Genomic DNA, 23,445 nt, shown 5'->3' with positions numbered 1-23,445 from the left:
TTCCCACAAACATCACAGCTGAAGGGTCTGTCTCCTGTATGGACTACCATGTGTTCTTTAAGGATTTTCTGTCGTTTAAACCTTTCCCCACAAACATCACAGCTGAAGGGTTTCTCTTCTGTATGGACTACCATGTGTAGTTTTAGAATATCCCGTCGCTTAAATCTTTTGCCACAAAATGAGCAGCCAAACGGTCTCTCTTCTGAGTGAACTACCATGTGAGACCTAAGATGGGCCTTCTGCAAAAATTTTTTCCCACAAACATCACAGCTGAAGGGTCTCTCCCCTGTGTGGACTACCTTGTGAATCTTCAGATCCCACTTTTTTTTAAACGTTTTCCCACACTCAGGGCAGCTGAATGGTTTTTCACTGCTGTCACATCTTCTAACATTTACATCACCTTCATCTATTTTAACATCTGACTGGGCGACTCTGGTTTCATTAGAATCATTCTCACTGATTTCAGTATCAGAGGAGTCTGAGACCTCTTCCTCTGGATCTGGATCTGGTTGAAGAGGACTCTGTGGATCACAGCTCCTGGCCGGTTCATTCATCTCTTCATCCTCACTCTTCACCTGAAACGGCCTCACAGGGTTCCTGGTCTCCTCCAGTCCTGGTACCTGGTCCTCCTCCTGTTCCTGTTTAAGGACTGGACTCTCTGAATCCTCCGGATCCGGACTGGAGGTGAACTCAGTAGGAACCTCTTTTTTCACCATCAGCTGCTGAACATCTGGAGGAAACGATTCAATAATGAATCCTCTTTATTAGCTACAATATGAACACAGTTATTCCTCCAGCTGCTTCATTCTACATCTGCCAAATACAGTCCTCAGCCTTTCTCACTCATAAAAACAACCGACCCGTTTTGTGGATCAGGACTCGGGGCTGCAGCAGCTCCAGCTGGCTCCTCTGCCGGTCGATCTCCTGCCTGAAGCCCGAAGCCTCCTCCTCATATCCGGCTACCATTCTGTCCACGGCCGCTAAGATCTCCCGGCAGGCGGCGGCGAGTCTGTCGGTGACAAAAGCCTGCAGGACTTCTGCTGTGGACATTTTACCTTGTTCACCTTTCAGCTGAGGGACAAAAGACCATCAGTCCTGTTTGTGTGCAGCAAATACACGGATATTATCAGTATGAGACACTTTATCAAAACATTTCCAATATTATTTTTTTAAACATTGATTCAATGTGGTCCTTAACCTGCAATATGCCCTTTAAGGTAACATTTGTGACTTTCTAACTACTTTCTTAACCCCCCACCCTCCATATCATTGATAAAACTTGCTGACTTGTGACTGACTTCTGAAATCACCAACACTACCCCAACAAATAGCACTTACTGCTCTCAGAACAGAAGTCTGTGCTTCATTTGGGGAAACGTTGGTGACAAATGCACTAATTCAGCTGATTTGAAGAAATGTATTAATTTTTGTCCAAATTCCATCCAGGACAACCCCAAAGAGAAGCACTTGTACAAAAGGAAGTCTTCCGTCTTTTTATTTGAAATGATCATTGTTGCATTCTAAGAAGAAGTTGTTGTCTTTGTCAGTCAGCACTGCTTCAACAAGTAGCACTTACTGAATTCAACAGTCAAGTCAGTGCTCAAGTTAAGGTAACATTTCTTCACCCCCAATTGATTAATTGATAAAACTTGTTGTCCTGGTGATTGAAGAAAAGAAGGAATTGCATTCCTCATCTTTTTTGTCCAATTTCCATCCAGGACAACCCCAAAGAGAAGCACTTATGCACAAAGACTTCATCAGTGTCTCTGATTGGAGTGATCTGAGTTAGATCTGAAGAAAACGTGGCTCCAAGACTTACTGTTGTTTTTGTCAATTAACACTGAAAGTGGAAAAAGAGAGCAATTGAATTGACTAAGTCACATTAAGCTTTCATTTTTACCTCACTTAGGATCTTCTCCTCAAGAGTCTTTGCAGCAACTTTCCAGTTGTGTCATTGTTCCAATGGGCTCCCTTTCAGGCTTTTACCTGAATTTATCTTCTACCTGAATGAAACCACTCCCACAGCTGCCTGTTTACTTAGTTTGGGCGGTTTAAATGGTCTTGGTAATGGTTTGTAATGAAGAACACATTTAGTCCATCAGGAACAAACAACGATCCTCTTAAATTCATGAGGACCATTAGCATATGGTGAGAGGACTGTTAACTGCAGTGATTAGGGATTAGGGTTGTGTTGTTGTAGCTGATCTGTACAAATCTATTTAAAATTGCAAATCATCATAATTTTTACTGAATTTCTGAGCAGGACAACCCCAAAGAAAAGCATTTATGTAGAAAGGAATAATTGTAACTGTCTGAGTTAGAACTTGCTGTTGTGTTTGTCAGTCAACAAATAGCTGAGCTGTGTAGTTGTGTTGTGCTACACACCAAACATGTCCAGAAAAGACAGACTGTTCTGTGTATTTCCCTGAAGAGTTGCACGACTGTGTTCACACCATGATTCCTGCCATCACAGTTCACCTTTTGTGTCTTACTTTTGTTATCCTTTCCAAAATTTTATTTGATGGCACAGAGGGACACGAGGCACTAATAAAAAAAGGGAGGGGGCCTGAAAGTGTGACTTGGTTCCCATCGTTCATATTAAAGAGCCGTTCAAGAGACTCTCTGTGATCAGGTTAGGGTTAGCTGTCATGTTTCTAAAAGCATGTCTGAGGAAAAAGTGCGTCAACAAGTGTTCAAGGCAGTGAGTTGGCGCCTCTCACCACTTCCAGTTCAACTTCCAGGCCATGGAAGCAACAATGAGAAGTCATTTCCACTGTGTGCTGTGCAGAAACAGCTCAGTTGGTAGAGTCTCTGGTTCAATCCTGGATTTTCGTACCTGTGGTGTGTCCTTTAGAAGACTGTCTTTTTTAATTAATGAGAGATAAAAAGCTATTTAGGAAATGTCAAGGTGCCAAACAAACCAACATTTTCTACCAACAGTTAATTGAGGAATCAGTAGAATGAGGACAGATGTGATTTAAAGCAAAACAAATTCATCAGTAAGGATCTTTTCTAAGAGGGCCCTCAGACAAAGAAGCTGGGTCACAGCACAGCACAGAGGATTTGAACCCACAGATCCAGAAGAGACTGCAGCACAGCCTGCTATGAGCAGAGTGGAGCAGCGGAAGTGTTTTGGGCCCATAATACAGAGGTTGATGGATTGAAACCCTCCTCTGCTATTCTAACACAGTGGCTGAATGTCATTTATCACTTTCTCCAGTAATGTGTACAGTTGTCACTGTGCTGCTCCTGACTCAGTGATGCTGTTGGATGCTTATAGGGCCGCCGTTCTTAAAGTGTGGGCTCCACCCCACTGGTGGGGAATAGAGACATGACAGGTGGGGCTTTGTTAATGCCTTTCTTTATGGACAACAAAGATCAGAAATTCAAAACAAAACACCCCCACACACACAAAAAGTCATCATCAACACTTAACACAGAACAGGTCCTTTTCTTTCAGCTCACTTTTAATTTTTATTTTATTTTACATTTTCTTGCAAAAGAAAAAAAAAACAGAGCACACATTCACCATATAAGAAGTGGAGACGGTTTGGCTCCATCAATGACATCCCTCGACACTGGAACCTCGAGCCAGCGCCTTTGATAAAGATCAGTAAACAGTCCTGTGGTTCCATGGTGTAATGGTTAGCACTCTGGACTTTGAATCCAGTGAGCCGAGTTCAAGTCTTGGGTGAACCTCTGTCTTCTGATTTTGTGGGACAGTGACTATATATAATAGTAACTCCACTCCACCCAAAACAGTGATCCACCCCTGAGCAGAGAGGAGGCTTCATGAAACAGTTTGTCTTTTCACCTGCTGCAGCAGCTCAGAGCCTCTGTGGTTCAGGAAAAACGACTAACCACTAAAGAAAGACATTTCAGGTGCATGTGATTACACTGAAATAATATAATTTGATTTATTTCATTTTATTCCATTCAGAAAGTAAAAATAATATATTTTATGACATCATTACACACAGTGACATATTTCAAGTGTTTATTTCTTTTAATATTGATCATTGTGACCTACAGCTGATAAAAACCCAAAAGTAGTTTATTTCAACAACATTTGACTTCACCCACAAGGAACTGCTGGGATTTAAACACAGGCTGCTTTAACAAAGTTTGTCTCCTGTGAAAAGCAGTCAATCACTAATTTCCCCTCTCTGCAGCACAGCATGAGCCACAAAGTTACTGTTGCTTCACTTTACAAGATACTGCAAATAACACAACCAGCCAACCTCACACAGCTCCATGTAATAAGAGTTAGCTCCCCTGACGACTGCAAGGCAACAGCTGGGCTCGTCCAGGATTTGAACTCTGAGTATCCGGTTCCAGAACAGCAGACAGTAGTTTGCTCAATCAACATTTAGGATAATTCTAGCTGGAACAGCAGACTGGAACGTGGAGAAGTCAATGTGTCTCTGTGGCGCAATCGGTCAGCGCGTTCGGCTGTTAACCGAAAGGATGGTGGTTCGAGCCCACCCAGGGACGATCTTTGTTTTTAAGCTGATTACTGCCACCACATGTTGATGTAGTCTTTCCTCGACTTTGGTTTCACCAGAACCATTAAATATGGTATAACCTGTAATACATAACTGCCCAACCACGAAGCGGTTAATTTTTCTGTCTGTCAGAATGGCCGAGCGGTCTAAGGCGCTGCGTTCAGGTCGCAGTCTCCCCTGGAGAGAGTGCTGCTACGGTTTTATCGGTGTTAGACATTTTAATTTCTGGTGATGAAGTCACACAGCCCCCCATGTTCTCCGAATGGACCCCTGGAGGCGTGGGTTCAAATCCCACTTCTGACAGAAGTGGCTTTTCTTTCATCTCCACTTAACCCCCTCAGGGACCACCTCTGATGCCAAAAACCAGGAGCCTTTACATCTCCAGTCTAACACTCTCCATTTGGGTTACTTGAAGTGATGGTGGCCACTGATGCAACACTCCGTAGCAGCACCACTCTGATGTACAGGGATGTATTTTGGATCTGAAAATACCCCCAACATATGTGGCTGACCATCATGACTCTTACCAAAGTTTCTTTAGCATATAATAAACTGTCACATTAACTGTCACATGAATTTGCTGTGTGTAAATAATGAAAAAAAAAAAAAAAAAAAAACGCCACAAATGTTCCATCATGACATCAAAGGGATGAAAGACTCCTCCCACTTTTTTGTCATGAACTCTGCATTCCACATGGCTCGTTGGTCTAGGGGTATGATTCTCGCTTAGGGTGCGAGAGGTCCTGGGTTCAAATCCCGGACGAGCCCATCTGTTGCCTTTCAGTCAATAAGGGTGCTAACTGTTACACTATGGAGCTGTGTGAGGTTTGCTGTCTGGTAGGCTATGTAATTATTTAAGATTGAACATCTGACATTACTGTTTGATAAATTTGGTGACAACTGCACTTTGGGTCCATTTGGAGAACATGGGGGGCTGTGTGACTTCATCACCAGAAATTAAAATGTCTAACATCGATAAAACCGTAGCAGCACAAATAAGAATTTTTGCAGCGCAAACAAAAGGTACCATTTCGCGTCCATTCGGAGTGGATGCTCACCATTTTGCATGCAATGGTGGTATAGTGGTGAGCATAGCTGCCTTCCAAGCAGTTGACCCGGGTTCGATTCCCGGCCATTGCAGTTTAACTGTGTGTCTACAATTTATATGTAGTCCAATGGTGCCCAACTGGTCTACAGACCAGGAGGAGGATGAAACCGTTCTATCTATTCAGCTACAGTCATTCTGTTACAGTAGATACACACCCACAACAACACTCACACACATTGTTTAACACATTCTAAGAACAAGTCATGGACAGTGGTTGGCCTGTCCATGACCCTGGTTACTGGCCAGTTATATTCAGTAACGCCAAGTTTGTGGGTTCAAGCCCCATACTGGCCACATGCAACCTCTCAAAATTTGATTTCTTCTCTCTCTCCTCTCTGTCTGTATGAAACCCCATAGACTTCAATACACTCTGACTTCATTTTCCAACCAGTGGAGCCCCCCCTGGTGGTTATTAGATAGACTGCAGGTGGAAGAGAGAGAAAGTGGATGTGGTGGTTAAAAATTACACAAAACTCCAGAGGACACTGCGACCTGAATGTAATGAGCAGAGTGGCGCAGCGGAAGCGTGCTGGGCCCATAACCCAGAGGTCGATGGATCGAAGCCCTCCTCTGCTATTTATACACACTACATGAGATTTTCAGCAGCACTGATTAACAGGAAAACATTGAGAACTCTGTCTGTCATATCTATAATATTGATCGTTGTAACCTACAGCTGATGAAAACCCAAAAGTCCTTTCTTTCTACAACATCTGACTTTGAGCAACAAGGAGCTGCTTGGAGACATGAAGACTGTGCAGTTAAGTGACTGGTCAGAGAGAGTGCTGTGTCCTTTTAATGAAACTTATATGAATTTAACTCAACAACCTTTATCAATGAGACACTGAACCCAGGACCTCCTGTTTACTAGACAGGCGCTTTGACCAACTAAGCCACAGCACCACTCTGATGTACAGGGATGTATTTTGGATCTGAAAATACCCCCAACATACGTGGCTGACCATCATGAGTCTGAACAAGGTTTCTTTAGCATATAATGAACTGTCACATTAATGTCCTGACTGTGCTGTGTGCAAATAATGAGTCCTGCCAGATACCTTTGAGTTCTGCAGACAGAAGCAACAACAAAACTGGAACTATTTGGACTGAACTGGATTTGAAACCTTCATTGTTGGACTTTGTAGAAGTGGGTGGTGAACATCCAGCATGAATTTAGACATCCACCCAGTGGTAGTGTGGCCGAGCGGTCCAAGGCGCTGGATTAAGGCTCCAGTCTCTTCGGAGGCGTGGGTTCGAATCCCACCACTGCCAGTTTGTTTCTTGTCAATGAAAACCAATCCACTAAGTCAGGCACTTTTCATCTCCCTGTGAACAAAAGTTACAGTGACAGATGATACCAACACCAGCTGGGCTGAAATGAGAAACATCACAGTCAGCCTTTTCAGACCCAGGTAGGTTTGGAGATGTCCAGATGTCCCCAAACACACGCTCTCCCTGCAGGTTTGTCATCTCCAGTATAATTCCCTCAATGAACTCTGGGAAAAAGAGTTGGAACCTGTGCTGGAAGCTCTACCGACTGAGCTAGCCGGGCTGCTAGAAACTCAAAACATCCTCCAAAAAATCGCCACACAGAATCAGCATCTCCTTTGATGGTTACTGATGGAACAGGAAAAGGTCAGATCCTGATATAATCTTGTGAATCCACAAGTATGCCTTTCTTTGTTTGTGTACCAACAGCCTGAGCTCTGGAACATTTAATTAAAGAATAAATTTTGATGACGGTTGGAAACGTCTGTTTATTGTTTATCACTTGTTAGGATCCCCGTTAGCTGTCACTGAGGCAGCAGCTACTCTTCCTGGGGTCCAAATGAAAATGCACATCTGCAGTCAAACAGGTTCAGGTAGATGCAGAGTCCAACATTAAAACAAACCACTTTACCATCAACTTCAACTGCAGTATACACATTACACTTCCATCACCAGATCCTCTGTATATACATGTACATCAGAGTGGTGCTGTGGCTTAGCTGGTCAAAGCACCTGTCTTGTAAACAGGAGATCCTGGGTTCAAATCCCAGCAGTGCCTTGTTCATAATGTAAGATGTAGTAGATCGGAAACACTTATACATGGGAAGTGCACATTCTACCACTGAGCTGCATGGTCTGGCAGCATTAGCTAACCAGATAGCTTCTGAGCTCATTCAACACTGATCTGTCTGATGAAGCCTTTTGGATGAGATGAGGACATTGATGATACTGCTGAATTTAGGTCACCTGCACTTATGTCAACAGTCAGAGCTCCATACACAATAAGAGTACTGAAGAAAAAAACTTTAAACATGAGCTCTGTGTCACATTCATGCAGCTTGTGTAGAAACAGTTCATTCCATCAGAATCAACCTTCACCTGTTAAGGTAACAGTTTGGTAACAGTTGAGGAGGAAACTATCCAGGCTGGAAAATGTTGAGTCACGGGAGCTTTCCTGTGTGTGGGTGTTGTGGCCGAGTGGTTAAGGTGATGGACTAGCAACATTTAGGATAATTATAGCTGGAACAGCAGGCTGTAACAGGAACTGGTCATCATGTCTCTGTGGCGCAATCGGTCAGCGCGTTCGGCTATTGACTGAAAGGATGGTAGTTCGAGCCCACCCAGGGACGATCTTTGTTTAATTCACTGGTATTATAGTTCACACATGGAAGAACGGAGGGTTTTTAAGTTGATGCTCAGTTATCTCCATCTAGTGGACAGATGGTAGAAGTTGATTCCTGAAAAGAGGAAGTGACTTTTCCTCAGATCAAACTGTTGAAGGAGAACGAGCAGCTTCTTCCTCACTGACTCACTCAACCTCTGTCTCCTGGGTTTGGATTTAGGTCTGGGTCTGGGTCTGGGTCTAAGACCAGGTGGGCCTGCTCAGAGTCTCTGTGTTGGATGTGAGCTGCTGAAATCTCTGAACACCATGACACAGATAATATCAGTCTGATGTGTCATCTGTGATCCAGATGTTGTCAGCAACAAACAGATGTTCCTGACAGAAGCTGTGCTGATGATGATTCTGGATAGAAACTGGGAGGAAAGAACTTATTCTCCAGTTGTTTTTCCACGAAGGAAGTGACGTTATATCACATGATTTTTCGCTTTCCAGCTCCTTGTTAGTATAGTGGACAGTATCTCCGCCTGTCACGCGGAAGACCGGGGTTCGATTCCCCGACGGGGAGAGCACGTGCATTTTTCTTTAATAGCTCAGTGACAGAAGTTAACTCTCTCTGCTCAGCGGCGTCCTGCTCGCAGACAGCAGTTTTATTTTGAAAACCAACCGGATTCTCTTGGCTTTAGAAAGTCCAACTTCGTGCCTGTCTCATGTAAAGACAGAACAGCAGATCTGAGTTAGTTGGATCAACTCAGAAACTACGGTGGCTGGTAAGTGCAAAACAAAATTACTAAGTGCAAAACAAATGTACATGTTGGGAAACATTTTTATCTTTTATTAAACAAAATTACACAATAAAAACACTCTTACCACAGACAAAATAAATGTATATTTTAAAAGACAAATTTAAAAGTGGCAGAACACTTTTACAAATGCCGAAACAAATTTCCAAACGACAGAATCTTCCGGAAGGGGAATGTACCAAATGCCGGAAGTGATCCAGAAGAAGATTGACTGTGAGCTCAAAAAGTTTGTATCGGTTTGTGTGGCGGGAAAACTTTGCAGAGTGAAAGTTTGTGGCAGCATGGAGTAAATGATGTTTTGGTCGTTTTGTGGAAACAACTTGAGCCAATTTACGCGGTTGTGTTTTCCGTGCGGACGATCTGTAGAATGTTTAACGTTGATGAACGGACCAGACGGAAGGAGCACGCGCACAGGAGACATCTAATAAACAGCCGGAAAATGCTAAACAAGCTAAGTGTAGCATCGCGCTAACGAGCTGAAGCCGCTGTCAGACATGCAGTGAATTAAAGTGCACCGTTTCATTTTGTAGCCAATCGTTGTCTTCACGGAATAGCAACGCGTTTAGTTAGTATGCGTCGCTAGTTTTTATTTATTTATTTTATTTTAGGCGTATATTTATGCTAAATGCACAATTGTTGCTGATTGTTTTAGCTGCTGCTAACTTTCTGTTTTGATACGGAACTCCGTTCATTCCAGCAGAACAACCATGAACATCATATAAACAATTCATGGAGGACAGAAAGTCAAAGTCAAAAGAACTGTGGGCCGAAAGGAAACAGGTCCAGGTACGTGTGTGGATATATCTGTAAAATATGGAAGTCAATATGTGTGTGTGTGAAATGAATGATATCTTTTTGTTATTTTAGCAGATAAACATGGATTGATGGCGCCACATGGAGCTGATTTAAAAGCTCAGAGAGGGAAAACACTCCCATTATATACAGATCCGGAGGTAGCAGCACCTGAGCTACTGAAGCAAGCTGTCCAAGAAATGAGAACATTTAACAAGAAGATGGATGAAGGAGCAGACCTTCTTTTGTATCCAGACTGTTCAGAGGTGCTCCATGTGCCTGGGTCAGAAAGCCCATTCAAACTGGCAGAATATAAAAAGGAAATAGGAAAGGCACTTTTTTCATTTGCCTAGAAACACACTTTAGAGGAGGTTTGTGGATCTCTTCATTCAATATTTTTACACATTTATTTACTCTGATGTAGCATAATTAAAGTGTTGTTTGTTTTTACTACAGAGGTTGATACATCAGACTCTGATTCTGAAATTGTCATCACATCGAGGAGCACAGCTGAATTCAATGCAGCTGACACTGTGGTACGTTCATTTTTACATTTTGTACTTTGTTTTTTTTATTTATTTATTGATAGAATATGCATTTGGTTTCAAGCATTAAGTCTAAGAACCAAGTCTTGATTATTTGGCATTTACTATTCCAATCAGACACCCTGATAACCTTTCACCATTGATATATACTGTATGTGGTGAGGGAACAATAATGGAAGCTGTTTAAAGTTGCTGACAATTGTGTGCTTTTGCAGTTCTCCCAAACACAAACCTGAAGATAAAGGGTAGGTATTAGTTTTTACAAAAGTTTAAGTTGTTGTGATTGTGATGAACATGTGGGAGAAAATACCATACGTGTGATATAATTTATAAGAAAATAATCTCTTATTTATAAATCTTATGGTTCCTCTCTACCTCTAAATGTTACTCAAAGCTCTGTTATACTCTGTATCATAAAGTTCATCAGTTTATCAATTTTATCATGTTTCAGAGATTCATCCACAGCTCAGCCTGGACAGGTATTAAGGCAGATTATGGCAGCCTGATGTTCTTTGCTTTCAGTGTGTTGTTTCAGACATTTTCATTTGTTTTTCAGACAGTAATATCTGACACTGAGGATCTGGATCCATCTGAAACAAATCCAGTCAGGAGTACTTACTACGGGTAAGTAAAAAAACAACAGTGACTCACTTAATTTTAATTTTAGTTTATTTAAGTTTAGGTTCTTGGTGTACAATGCAAATGGTATGAACAGGGTTAGATGTAAACAACACTAATGGTTCATGATCATTAACTTTATATATCACATGACATACACTTTGTTGCTTGAACTATTTTTTTTTTCCAAAAACATGTTTCATCTCAATACATTATAGTATATAATACGTGATAAGTTTTAATTTTACAACATAAATTAATGAACAGCTGTCAGGGAGGATGAATACTACCTGGCAGGAAAGATGATTGTGGTGTCAGCGGTGCATGGAGGTCCGGGGCCGCATTTCCTGTCACAAGATCTTGTTCATTATCTTTCGGGCCAACAGTTGATTCGATCACTGATGAAGAAATAGGGAAAGCTTTGAAAAAGGTGAGAGTAGGCTGTGGTGTGGTAGGACAGAGTATTATGTTGTTCCTGCAGTCTGTCTTATCACATACACAGAATTGGCTTCAATTATTGTTTATGTCAGAATTAAATCTTGTGTCATGGAATAAAAAGTAGGCAAGAAGATACAGAACACACTGTACGTAGTTATTGATATGAGTGTTTCTGTCATTTTTTTTTTGTGTCTTTCAGATTGAGAATGTTTCTTCAGTGGATGCTCTGTGAGAATGCATCATCAGACACAGCACAATGTTACAGACAGCAGGCTGTCTGAGACGTGTTGCTCCTGTTGAAGAAAAGAAAGAAATCGTGTCAGACTCCCTCCGATGGTACATTATTGACCGCAACCCATCTGTAATCGACAGGTAAGATCATATTTGTAATGATGTGATTTTTATTTTTTTGTATTTAAGATATTTTAGTTTGAAATGCCTCATCATCCCCCTCTGTGGTTTATTAAGAATGTATATTTTTTAGCTCTGAGTCAGTGTGTCAGAATGTGTGCCTTAGTTTAGTATAATTGCTCCCCTTCCTCTGTCTTATGCCAATCAAAAGGTGCTCATGTCATTCCAGTCTTGTGTTTGTGTGCGTAATTCTTGCAGTCTGTAGAGTAACAATTACCCTGCCAAGTGCAAAGCAAGACACAGAGTTCTTCTTTAAATCAGTAATGTTCAACACACAACCATTTTTACTCATTTCTGTATGTTTGGGTGGATAGTCATTTTAGAAAACATTGAAGTTTCTTTAGGTCATTTAAATGTGAAACAATGTTTGTGGTGACTTTTTAGATTCAAAGATGGTCTTTCAGCTCTTCAGGTTCTGACTGCACTGCAGCAACAGCCTACTTTGCTGGCCCCTGTCCTGTGCCACTCTGAAAAGCCACTCACTGGTCTGGAACTTGAGACTCTTCAAACCTGACCTCAGTCCATCAGGAAGTAACAGGAGACTTAAAGAAAGTCAAACTTTGGGCTACTGGGCGGACTGTGTCTTTTTTATTGTGAAGGTTTGTAAATCACATTTTTTTTTTTATATATATATAATTTGTTGAAAAAATACATTGCCAAGATGTAACTGAAGGTTTTTCTTTGCAGAAGGTCAGGCTGCTGTGTCTCTGGAGGATGTTTTGATGTTTGCAGCTGGGCTGACTTCACCTCCCCCGTCCGGATTGGAACCATCGCCACGAATAGAGTTCCTGGATGACTCTCCATTCCCAGTTCAATACATGTTCAAACACATTGAAATTAGCACACAGTGTTTAAGTCACACATGGACTTGTTACTGTAACTTGTAATGGGTAACTAGATCACCCCTCGAGACCAGACAACGAAAAGGTGTTTTTTTTCTCTCTCCACACAGTTAAGATTTTCACTGTTAAGTTTTAGACAAAACAAATTTCAAGAAGTTTTGTATTCCATACTTAGAAAAATATAGGACTCATTACTTTACTATAATTTTTATCAACTGATTTCAAACTCAGCAAAAATGAAGCTGTGACACTTTCTTAGCTTGTCATTCACTTTTCCTTGTGATGTTTCCAAATGATTCTGGTACCTGTTCATCTGAATGAAACAATGGGAATGCAAATGTTGACAAACAATAAAAAAATTACTAATATTTCCTTCTGATTGCATCTGTGATAGATTGGTTATGAGTTTTTTCCAAACTACTTTAAAACAGAAAAATTGCATGTTTTTCAGTCATGGCAATATTTGATTCAATTCTGTGTTACTTGTCTAATACCAAATCACATCACAGTCATCTCATGGCTCTTGACATGTATATTAAAAAATTAATTAATTTAAAAAATAAATAAAATAGAAATAGGACAGAAACCCCAATGAGTAAGCACTTGATAATGTGTGAAGGGAAAATTCCCTTTGTCACTGACTCACAGCTGAGCAGTTTCTTTCAGCTTCATGTACAGTTCTGTTGCAGACTCCCAGTTCTCTGGCTTCTGTAGTTGTTTGTGCTCCATAACAAAGTCAAAGTCCTCCTGCATGTTTGAGTCCCCACATGGAGCTATTGACAGGCTCGCCTCTGGAACAGCATCCAAATCAGCTGGTTCAATCTCAAATCCAGTCTGTGGAGCCAAATCTCTGTTAGATACAATAAATAGCATTTATTTACATTTAGTCAATAAAATAGTAATAAAACAAACACAGAAATATCAATCCATCACCAATATTACCTGTGTGGTCAGCAGTACAGTTCATTGGACTTGACGCTGTTCTGGAAGTGTGAATCCTGTGACTGTTCCACAGTCTCACACACTCATCCAACATCACCATAGCAACATCTCAGAAGGCACTGATGCTCATGGCTCCTGTTGAAGTATCCAGCAAACAACTCCATCCAGAACTAAGACCTGTAGAAATGGATAGAATCGGAAGAATATATATATTATTAGTAGAAGTGGGACTCCATTAAAAAAATCTAATTCATTAAAGGCTTTGTAATGAATGAATTGAAATGAAAAAGTTAAAGTCCCAGCCTCAATTATTATATATGTTTAGAGGAGTTCATCTGAGATAGAACATAAAGATAAAAATCAAATGAAAGGTCAGTCATAATAAAATGACTTCATGAAGGCCACTTACCTTCCCCTTCTAAATATGGCCCACCAGGATTCAACACGCTGCTTATTCGTGGACGGCCCAGAGCAGCAGTCATCATGATGGAGGCGTAGGGGAGACTGAATGGCAGCCATAATGCCATTCTCCGTGCCACAATCAGTCCTCAGTCTCATGAGAGGAGATTCTCAGCGATCACTGTTGGATTCTTGTTATTTGTCGGTCCACATTGGAGCCACAGCACTTTAGGTGAAAAAATCCATCCATGCGTCCTGAGAGAGCCAGTTTATCAGAACCATCTGCATGCCACATACAGTTCGCTCCCATTGAGGAGCAGCTTCTTCTTAGAAACCTTCTGCGTGCTCTCTCATTCATCACATCATCTCTCTTCACTCGAAGATTGGACTTTTGTCTGAGTACCTGCCACATCGTCCGATAGCCAAACAGTTGTCCAGGTCCACGAAGTTCCAACCTGATGGCGTTTGGAGAGGAATCATCCTTTTAAGAGTCCGCAGGCTGATGTTTGCACCGTGTAAACTTCACATCATGCTTCAGTAGATCAGGTGCTGCTACCTCCGGATCTGTATATAATGGGAGTGTTTTCCCTCTCTGAGCTTTTAAATCAGCTCCATGTGGCGCCATCAATCCATGTTTATCTGCTAAAATAACAAAAAGATATCATTCATTTCACACACACACACACACACATATTTACTTCCATATTTTACAGATATATCCACACACGTACCTGGACCTGTTTCCCTTCGGCCCACAGTTCTTTTGACTTTGACTTTCTGTCCTCCATGAATTGTTTATATGATGTTCATGGTTGTTCTGCTGGAATGAACGGAGTTCCGTATCAAAACAGAAAGTTAGCAGCTAAAACAATCAGCAACAATTGTGCATTTAGCATAATTGTAAGCCTAAAAAAAATAAAATAAAAAAGAAACTAGCAACGCTTACTAACTAAACGCGTTGCTATTCCGTGAAGACAACGATTGGCTACTAAATGAAACGGTGCACTTTAATTCACTGCATGTCTGACAGCGGCTTCAGCTAGTTAGCGCGATGCTACACTTAGCTTGTTTAGCATTTTCCGGCTGTTTATTAGATGTCTCCTGTGCCCGTGCTCCTTCCGTCTGGTCCGTTCATCAACGTTAAACATTCTACAGATCGTCCGCAGGAAAACACAACCGCGTAAATTGGCTCAAGTTGTTTCCACAAAACGGCCAAAACATCATTTACTCCATGCTGCCATAAACTTTCACTCCGCAAAGTTTTCCCGCCACACAAACTGATGCAAACTTTCTGAGCTCACAGTCAATCTTCTTCTGGATCACTTCCGGCATTTGGTACATTCCCCTTCCGGAAGATTCTGTCGTTTGGAAATTTGTTTCGCAACTTAAAACGTAAAATTGTTTTCTTAAATGTAAGTTTGTTTTATCCGTGGTAAAAGTATTTTTCTTATGTAATTTTGGTTAATAAAATGTAAAAATGTTTCCCCAACATGTAAATTATTTTCACGCTTTGTAAAAGTGTTTGGCACTTTGTAATTTAGTTTTGCACTTACCGGCCACCGTATCAAACAGAGCAGGAACACTAAAGTAAGGGGCGGGGGGTGAAAACGACAGGAGGGTTAAAGAGCAGATTCTCTCTGAGGGGACGGATGTTGCCACAATACACAGTGTGTGTGCCATCACATGTGGAAGATGTGTGCAGACTGAAGCCTTGGTCTGCCACCAGCTCAGAGGGGCTGCACTTCTACTGACCACCAGGGGGCTCCACTGGTTGTTTCACAAAGTCACAGTGTGTTGGAGTCTATCAGGGTATTTTCCAAGCAGCACTGTGTTTCTAACATCTGGATGTTGGTAAAGAGTTACTCTGCATTGGCCGGGAATCGAACCCGGGCCTCCCGCGTGGCAGGCGAGAATTCTACCACTGAACCACCATTGCTTGTGTAAAGAGTTTTACAATGACGTCACGATTCTTCAGTCATCGGCAGCCTTCAACACTTGCTGGCCTGTGGCTTGCTGGCTGCAAGTACTTCCTGCATTTTATAACGTGGCAACTAACCCGATCAGGGAGTCTTCTTTTTTCTGTTTTTCTCACACAAGCTCCTCCTTTGTTCCTCCGCCGAGTGAGACGGCAACATTTTTTACAAGTTTTACAGATGATTATTGTAATTTCTGTGTTTATATGCAACAATGTATTTACATTAAAGTTGATATCTTTCTATAACAATCCATCATGGACTCTTTGATATCAGTAAATCCACCGTGTTTTCAAGAAGTTCAGAGTGTTTCAGAGTTTCTGACATGATACAGACAGACAGATCCAACAAAGTATTTAAATGAACTGAGAGCTCAGACCAGCAGAGAGAGCACACACACACACACACACACAGTGGACGAAGTGCGACGCTTCGCTCATTCTGTTGAATGAGCACAAATTCAAACACAGATTCCAAAAATGAGCGAAAGCAGGAAAAGACACATTTTAATAAGTAGAAGGAGGAACAAACCAACAGATTTGGTTTTAGTTCAATTTAACGCCACTTATTTGTCTCATAACAGCTGATTTGTGTTTCACTTCATTCGTTCGCGAGACAAGCTTGAGATTCTTCGTGCGCATGCGCCGTTCCGGCTGAATCTTATGCGAGTGTGACATTTGAGTTGGTGTCGCGTGGGAGAGCGATGAAGGACAGGAAATGCATTTGATCTGCAGTGACGTCACACAGCCTCGTTGTGAGGTGAGTAAACAGTTGTTGATGTTGTCAGCGAAACATTCATTCATCCTCAGAGTCATCTGCTTCTACCGATCTCCATTTTCATTTCCAACCACTCAGAGAGACAAGAACACACACAGACACACTCTGACTAACCAAACCATTCCAGGAACAATCAGGATGATTCTGGCTCAGGGTGTGACAGGTCCGGGGTTCAAATCCCAGATGAGCCCTTTGTCAGCTGTTGTAAGAAGTGAAAAAGCCTCCTAAATGTGGAGGGAGGCCGACTCTGTCAGAGAGCAGTGTGCATTCTAGCTTCCTTTAGCTGTCAGCCTCTGATCATCAACTCTTCAGCTTCTATGACTTCAACAATTCCTTCTGAATGCAGTCTGAGGCAGTGATTGTGAAACTTTCATTCAGACAGAGATCCCACATTCAGAAGAAAACAGCCACACACAAACAAAGTCATCATGAACAGCCTACATGGAGCCTAAATGAAAAGAAGCAGGAAGTAAAGTGTGAAAATAATGATGAACAAAGTGTCACACAGAGAGGCTGCAGCCTGGTGTGGACTATAACGTCAGAAAATGGATCAGTCTGTGACACGGAGCACTAAAGTTGGAAGGCTGAGTTCAGCTTCAGCTTCTTTCATGTTCTCCCTGTGAAAGAAAGAAGGTGAACATGAGCTTGATATGAGAACACAGCAGTGTGCATCATGGTGCTCATGTTCATATAGAAAGAAGGAGGAAAAGCAGCAGCTCTGCTTTGCTGTTTCACTCCCTTTCCCTCCCCGCTATGAGCTGTCACTCACCCACAGCACATACTGTAGACTGGTTCACAGTCAGACTCATGATTCATGACTCATTGGTTCAGAGTGGAACTCATGAGTCCCAGTTCAGCAGCAGCACATTCACACACTGAGCTGAGAGTCTGCTGCACGACTCCGCTAGAACATCATTGGACTGTATTATATCACTATATCAGTCATTCATTCAATTAACATATTAATCCTTACTTTAAACTTTAGTTTATTTATACAGCCCCTTTCAAACAAGAAACAACATTCCACAAAGTGCTTTACACATTAAAAAAGAAGAAGAATCAGGATGAGATTTCCCAAACAGACCACATCATCATCCACACATAAATGCATACACATACACACACACACACACAGACATTCAGATTAAAACAGGATATTATGTTTGACTCCCAAAAATAATTTAGTACACTGAATAAAAATTGTCCTTTCAGAAGATGAACTACGCTGCTGCACTCTTGAGTTCTGCCCTTTCAGCATACTTTTATTTACTGAAACAAATTTTTGCCACATGTGGTTACAAAAAAAAAAAGAAAGATTGTAATAAGAACAAACATTAAAAAAAAAATTCATTTTGATGAAGGGAAGAAAATGCTAATTTAAAAAGTGCCGACTGACATTCACGTTTCACAACAGCAAATGACATCTTTTATAGAGTAATGCTTGTATAAATGTCCCCAAAGCAGCCCAAAGGGTCCAGAAGAAGCTGAACCTAAACCCCAGGTGGAGTTTGGAGGAGCTGGCTGAGAGAAGAGGAGGACTTGAGGAGTCTCTGGGATCATGGTGGACTGGACTCTGTTCTCAGACCAGTTCTGATTCCTCTGTCAGTCTCTGCTGGATGAAGCTCTCCTCTCCACCTCCCAGGAACATGGTCCAGAGTCTGGACAAGCTGCTGCTGCAACATCTGGATCATCAGGAAGCAGCTGATCCTCCATCAACACACACCTTCCTCTTTACTGCCACGTCCAGCACCTGTGTAGAGAAGAAGAGAGCAGATCCATCAGTGTTTCCTGACTCTGTCCATCAGCTGTCAGTCAGTGATGCAGATCCAGCATAAAGACCTGCAGGGACTTCAGTCCTGTTCAGTCCAGATGTGCAGCAGCTGCTTCCTCTCAGCTCATGTTAACGTGTTGGAGTGAACACACTGAGCTGGAAACTCACAGACCTCAAGTCTGCTGACTCAGCACATTTCTCTGAGTCCACAGTGGAGATAAAGAGCTGAGTCATGAAGGTTCATCACTTTACTGATGATTTACTGAAGGTACATTTAAACAGAGACTCAGACAGACAGACAGACAGGCAGGCAGACAGACAGGCAGACGGGATTCTGGTCTGCAGAAAGACCACATGGTGACAGTGTGATGAAAGAAGATCAGTGATGTGCAGCTTTCAGTCAGACTGATCTCAGAGCTGTGACAGATGAACCTGGTCACATGATCACAACAGTCCTCTGACTGATCTGATTGGCTGACTGTTTTCTCTCTGTCTTTCTGTCTAATTCTGAAATCTGTTTCTGTTCTCCTCTCACAGCTTCACTGAGGAGTTTGAAGGTTCACAGGAAACACTGAGTCTTTGCTCTGATACTGGATTTAAACAATATTACTGAAAGGAACATGAACTGAGTCCAACTCTACTGACCTCAGAGTCTCCAGTCTGAAGTCTGGACTCTTCACAAGACCAGAAAGATCCTTCAGATCTGAATCCTTCAGGTCGTTCTGATTCAGGTCCAGTTCTCTGAGATGGGAGGGGTTGGACTTCAGAGCTGAGACCAGAGAAGAACAGCTGATCTCTGACAAACTGCAGCTCTCCAACCTGAGTAAAGAATAAAAGATGTGACTTTAGGAGACAAAGTTCCTGTTTGAAAGTGTTCAATGTTTCATCATCTGTTCAGAGCTGAAGGTTTAGAAAGTAGAAGTTTAGAAAATGAAACAACACCTGAAAGAACCTGAACTGACTCAGACTGTCAACATTATTAATAAAAACTGTGCACAATTAAAATGTAACTTTCAAATGATTGAAAATCTGTTGTAAAAATTTACTTTGAACTATTTAACAGGTCTGCAGGTCAGAGTCACCACAACTGTAACATCATATTAATCTGAAAGCAGAAATAAAACATGAGTCTGACCTCAGAGTCTCCAGTCTACAGTGAGGACTCTTCAGAAAACCACACAGATCCTTCAGTCCTGAATCCTGCAGGTCGTTCCAACTCAGATCCAGTTCTCTGAGATGGGAGGGGTTGGACTTCAGAGCTGAGACCAGAGAAGAACAGCTGATCTCTGACAACCTGCAGCCCTTCAACCTGAGTAAAGAATAAAATATGTGACTTTAGGAAACAAAGTTCCTGCTTGAAAGTGTTCAATGTTTCATCATCTGTTCAGAGCTGAAGGTTTAGAAAGTAGAAGTTTAAAAATTTTAATTCAAACCGCTGAACCAACAGGAAGCAGCTTCACCACAGTCAAATACAAACAGTGACAAGATTTCATGAGAAAATTAAATATTTGAAAAACCTGAACTGACTCAAACCTTGGTTGGATATGGGTTGCAACATCAGACAAAGTTAGATAAGTAATTATGTAGTGCTGGTGAGCAACCATCATCCAACATTTAGTCAGTGTTACTTTACAATAATTAGACGTCGAGCCAACGTTAGGTTTTTAACATAAACCCAATTTTTAAATCTATATCATAATCCAATTATAATCAAATGTTGGGAGACAATGTTGTTCCAACGTCCCACTAACTTCAGGTTGTTTGCTGTTGCTGGCAACGATAAGCCAATCAGAGAATAGTAAACGCAGTATGCTTGCCTCTACCACTTTTTGTAATAACGGTACATACTGCGCCTCGCTTTATATGTTTTATCATGTGCCTTATGTATGAAAATAGACCTGTTAATTGATATTGCTCCTCATAATGCAGTGCACCTTATGGTCCGCAAAATACGGTAATTTTCAAATGATTAAAATGCAGTTTTTTTGCAGGATTTTCCCTCAAATATAAACTTGTCTGCAGGTCAGAGTCACCACAACTGTAACATCATATTAATCTGAGAGCAGAAATAAAACATCAGTCCGACCTCAGAGTCTCCAGTCTACAGTGAGGACTCTTCAGAAAACCACACAGATCCTTCAGTCCTGAATCCTTCAGCTTGTTGTGACTCAGGTCCAGTTCTCTGAGATGGGAGGGGTTGGACTTCAGAGCTGAGACCAGAGAAGAACAGCTGATCTCTGACAAACTGCAGTTCTCGAACCTGAGTAGAGAATAAAAGATGAAGATCAAATCATTGATAATAAATCAGAAATGTCCTCATCAATGATCTTTGTGTTATTGCGGGTCACCATCATGTCTAAACACACATCATCCAAACAACAGCACAACATTCAAACTACAGCAGGTCCAGTCAGTGAACTGACCTCAGAGTCTCTAGTCCACAGTTTGGACTCTCCAGTCCAGCACACACCAGCTTCAGTCCTGAATCCTCTATGTGGTTCTGACTCAGGTCCAGGTCTCTCAGATGGGAGGGGTTGGACTTTAGAGCTGAAGCCACAACATTGCACTCAGTCTTTGTGAGTCCACAACCAACAAGTCTGTGATGACACACATTACACAATATGTCACTGCGACAGAGGAAACTACATATTCGTCTGGAGGGTTTGAGGACTAAAGACTCAGACTTCTCTTCTGATTCAGATTTTGTCTTCTCACTGAATTTTTTCACTCTGACATGGAACTTTTGTTCTCATCTCTCTCACACTGAGTTTTATCCAATTTTCAGGTGAAGACATAAAATGTGTCCTCAGTCTGTCAGGGACCTGATCTAGGTTTTGATTTTCACTGAGTTCAGATCAGTGAACAGTGAAGCTGTGAAGATGATCAGTCACTGATACCTGCTGATGTCATCAGTCTTTAGCATTTCCACTAGAAACACAACTAAGTGAATATTTATCTCTGGCAGCATTTGAATAATCTGAAAACAAACAGCTGACATTGAAAAACCATCTGAATCAGATTTGATTTAAAAACATCTTCACTAACCTTCAGAAGGATGGATGAGAATGAGAGTGGACTCACCGAGCCTTCCTGCAGTTCATCACAGCTGGGATCAGTCTCCGTCGTCCCTCCTCTGATGTGTTGTACTTCTTCAGGTCTAACTCATCCAGAACATCCTCTGACATCTGTAGCATGTAGGCCAGACCTGAGCAGTGGATCAGGGAGAGTTTCTTCTCTGATCTGGTCTCTGACTTCAGGAACTCCTGGATCTCCTGATGAACTGAGTGATCCTTCAGCTCCATCAGACAGTGGAAGATGTTGATGCTTCTGTCAGGAGAGATAAAATAACTGTTCATCTTCTTCAGGTTGTTGATGGCTCTCTGGATGGTCTCTGGTTTGGTTTCTGTCTGACCCAGCAGACCTCCTAAGAGTCTCTGGTTGGACTGCAGAGAGAGACCATGAAGGAAGCGGACAAACAGGTCCAGGTGACCATTTTCACTTTCAAAGGATTTCTCCAGGACTGTGATCAGGAAGTCCTCCAGGGCTGAATCTTGCTGTTTTTTTCCCAGAAAGTCCTTCAGGACCTCCTTGTTCCTGTTGGTGTGACAGTGGAACATGTAGACTGCAGCCAGAAACTCCTGAACACTCAGATGAACAAAGCAGTAGACTGTTTTCTGGAAGATCACACTCTCTGTTTTGAAGATCTCAGTACAGAGTCCTGAGTACACCGAGGCCTCTGTGACATCAAGACCACACTGCTCCAGGTCTTCTTGGTAGAACAGGATGTTCCCTTTCTCCAGATGTTCAAACGCCAGCCTCCCCAGCTTCAGAAGAACTTCCCCGTAAGCCTCCATCAGCTCCTGTGGACTTGTCTCATGTCCCTCATGGTACTTGATCCTCTTCCTCCTGGTCTGGACCAGCAGGAAGTGTGAGTACAGGTCAGTCATGGTCTGGGGCAGCTCTCCTTGCTGGTCTGTAGTCAACATGTGCTCCAGAACTGTAGCGATGATCCAGCAGAAAACTGGGACTTGACACATGATGTGAAGACTTTTGGACGTCTTGATGTGTGAGATGATTCTGTTGGACAGCTCTTCATCCCTGGACCTCCTCCTGAAGTACTCCTCCTGCTGGGCGTCAGTGAAGCCTTGGACTTCTGTTAGCCTGTCAACACATGAAGGAGGGATCTGACTGGCTGCTGCAGGTCTGGAAGTGATCCAGACCAGAGCCGAGGGAAGCAGATTCCCCTGGATGAGGTTTGTCAGCAGCAGGTGGACCGATGACTCCTGTGTGACGTCAGACACGACCTCCCTGTTGGTGAAGTCCAGTGAAAGTCTGCTTTCATCCAGGCCGTCCAGGATGAACAGAACTTTACAGGCAGCCAGCTGCTCTGCTGTGACCTTCTGTAATGTTGGATGGAAAACATGAAGCAGCCTGAGAAGACTGTACTGCTGATCTCTGATCAGGTTCAGCTCCCTGAATGAAAGCAGAACCAGCAGACTGACATCCTGGTTCTCCAAGCCCTCTGCCCAGTCCAGACTGAACTTCTGCACAGAGAAAGTTTTTCCAACTCCAGCGACGCCGTTGGTCAGAACCAGTCTGATGGGACTCTGCTGGTCAGGTGACACTTTAAAGATGTGGTGACATTTGATTGGAGCATCAAGGAGGGTCTTCTTCTTAGAAGTTGTCTCCAGCTGCCTCACCTCATGTTGGGTATTAACCTCTTCACTCTGTCCCTCTGTGATGTAGAGCTCAGTGTAGATCCTGTTGAGGAGGGTTCCACTTCCTGTTCCTGTTCCTTCAGTCACATGTTGACATCTGGTCCTCAGACTGATCTTATGTTGATCTAAAACCTCCTGTAGAACACGATCTGCTGACAGAGAAGAGACAACGTCAGACAGAAGACAGAGAGTCTG

General features: G+C 42.2%; 1 protein-coding gene and 8 non-coding genes across 9 annotated transcripts in view; 7 read left to right on the top strand and 2 right to left on the bottom strand.

Moving 5' to 3' along the window:
* LOC115053729 (NACHT, LRR and PYD domains-containing protein 12-like) overlaps positions 1-23,445 on the bottom strand; it is a gene marked incomplete at its 3' end in the record, with an annotated part of 72,670 nt that overhangs the window by 41,986 nt on the left and 7,239 nt on the right. The window contains exons 5-6 of the mRNA XM_029518518.1: positions 21,614-23,396; positions 20,956-21,129 (exon numbers count right to left, since the gene is read on the bottom strand). Coding sequence (XP_029374378.1) covers positions 20,956-21,129; positions 21,614-23,396 — 1,957 coding nt within the window. The remainder of the gene's footprint in view (positions 1-20,955; positions 21,130-21,613; positions 23,397-23,445) is intronic.
* On the top strand, positions 4,421-4,494 carry trnan-guu (transfer RNA asparagine (anticodon GUU)). The gene has a single exon. It is a non-coding gene; the product is annotated as a tRNA-Asn (tRNA).
* On the top strand, positions 5,202-5,273 carry trnap-agg (transfer RNA proline (anticodon AGG)). Its single transcript has one exon. It is a non-coding gene; the product is annotated as a tRNA-Pro (tRNA).
* On the top strand, positions 5,574-5,645 carry trnag-ucc (transfer RNA glycine (anticodon UCC)). Its single transcript has one exon. It is a non-coding gene; the product is annotated as a tRNA-Gly (tRNA).
* trnal-aag (transfer RNA leucine (anticodon AAG)) lies at positions 6,804-6,885 on the top strand. The gene has a single exon. It is a non-coding gene; the product is annotated as a tRNA-Leu (tRNA).
* On the top strand, positions 7,587-7,660 carry trnat-ugu (transfer RNA threonine (anticodon UGU)). The gene has a single exon. It is a non-coding gene; the product is annotated as a tRNA-Thr (tRNA).
* Positions 8,158-8,231, top strand: trnan-auu (transfer RNA asparagine (anticodon AUU)). The gene has a single exon. It is a non-coding gene; the product is annotated as a tRNA-Asn (tRNA).
* trnad-guc (transfer RNA aspartic acid (anticodon GUC)) lies at positions 8,718-8,789 on the top strand. The gene has a single exon. It is a non-coding gene; the product is annotated as a tRNA-Asp (tRNA).
* Positions 15,877-15,947, bottom strand: trnag-gcc (transfer RNA glycine (anticodon GCC)). The gene has a single exon. It is a non-coding gene; the product is annotated as a tRNA-Gly (tRNA).

This window comes from Echeneis naucrates, chromosome 2, assembly GCF_900963305.1.
Source record: "Echeneis naucrates chromosome 2, fEcheNa1.1, whole genome shotgun sequence".
Taxonomy (NCBI): Eukaryota; Metazoa; Chordata; class Actinopteri; order Carangiformes; family Echeneidae; genus Echeneis; species Echeneis naucrates.
Note: the sequence above shows the minus strand (reverse complement) of the source record. Positions and strands in the feature narration are given on the sequence as shown.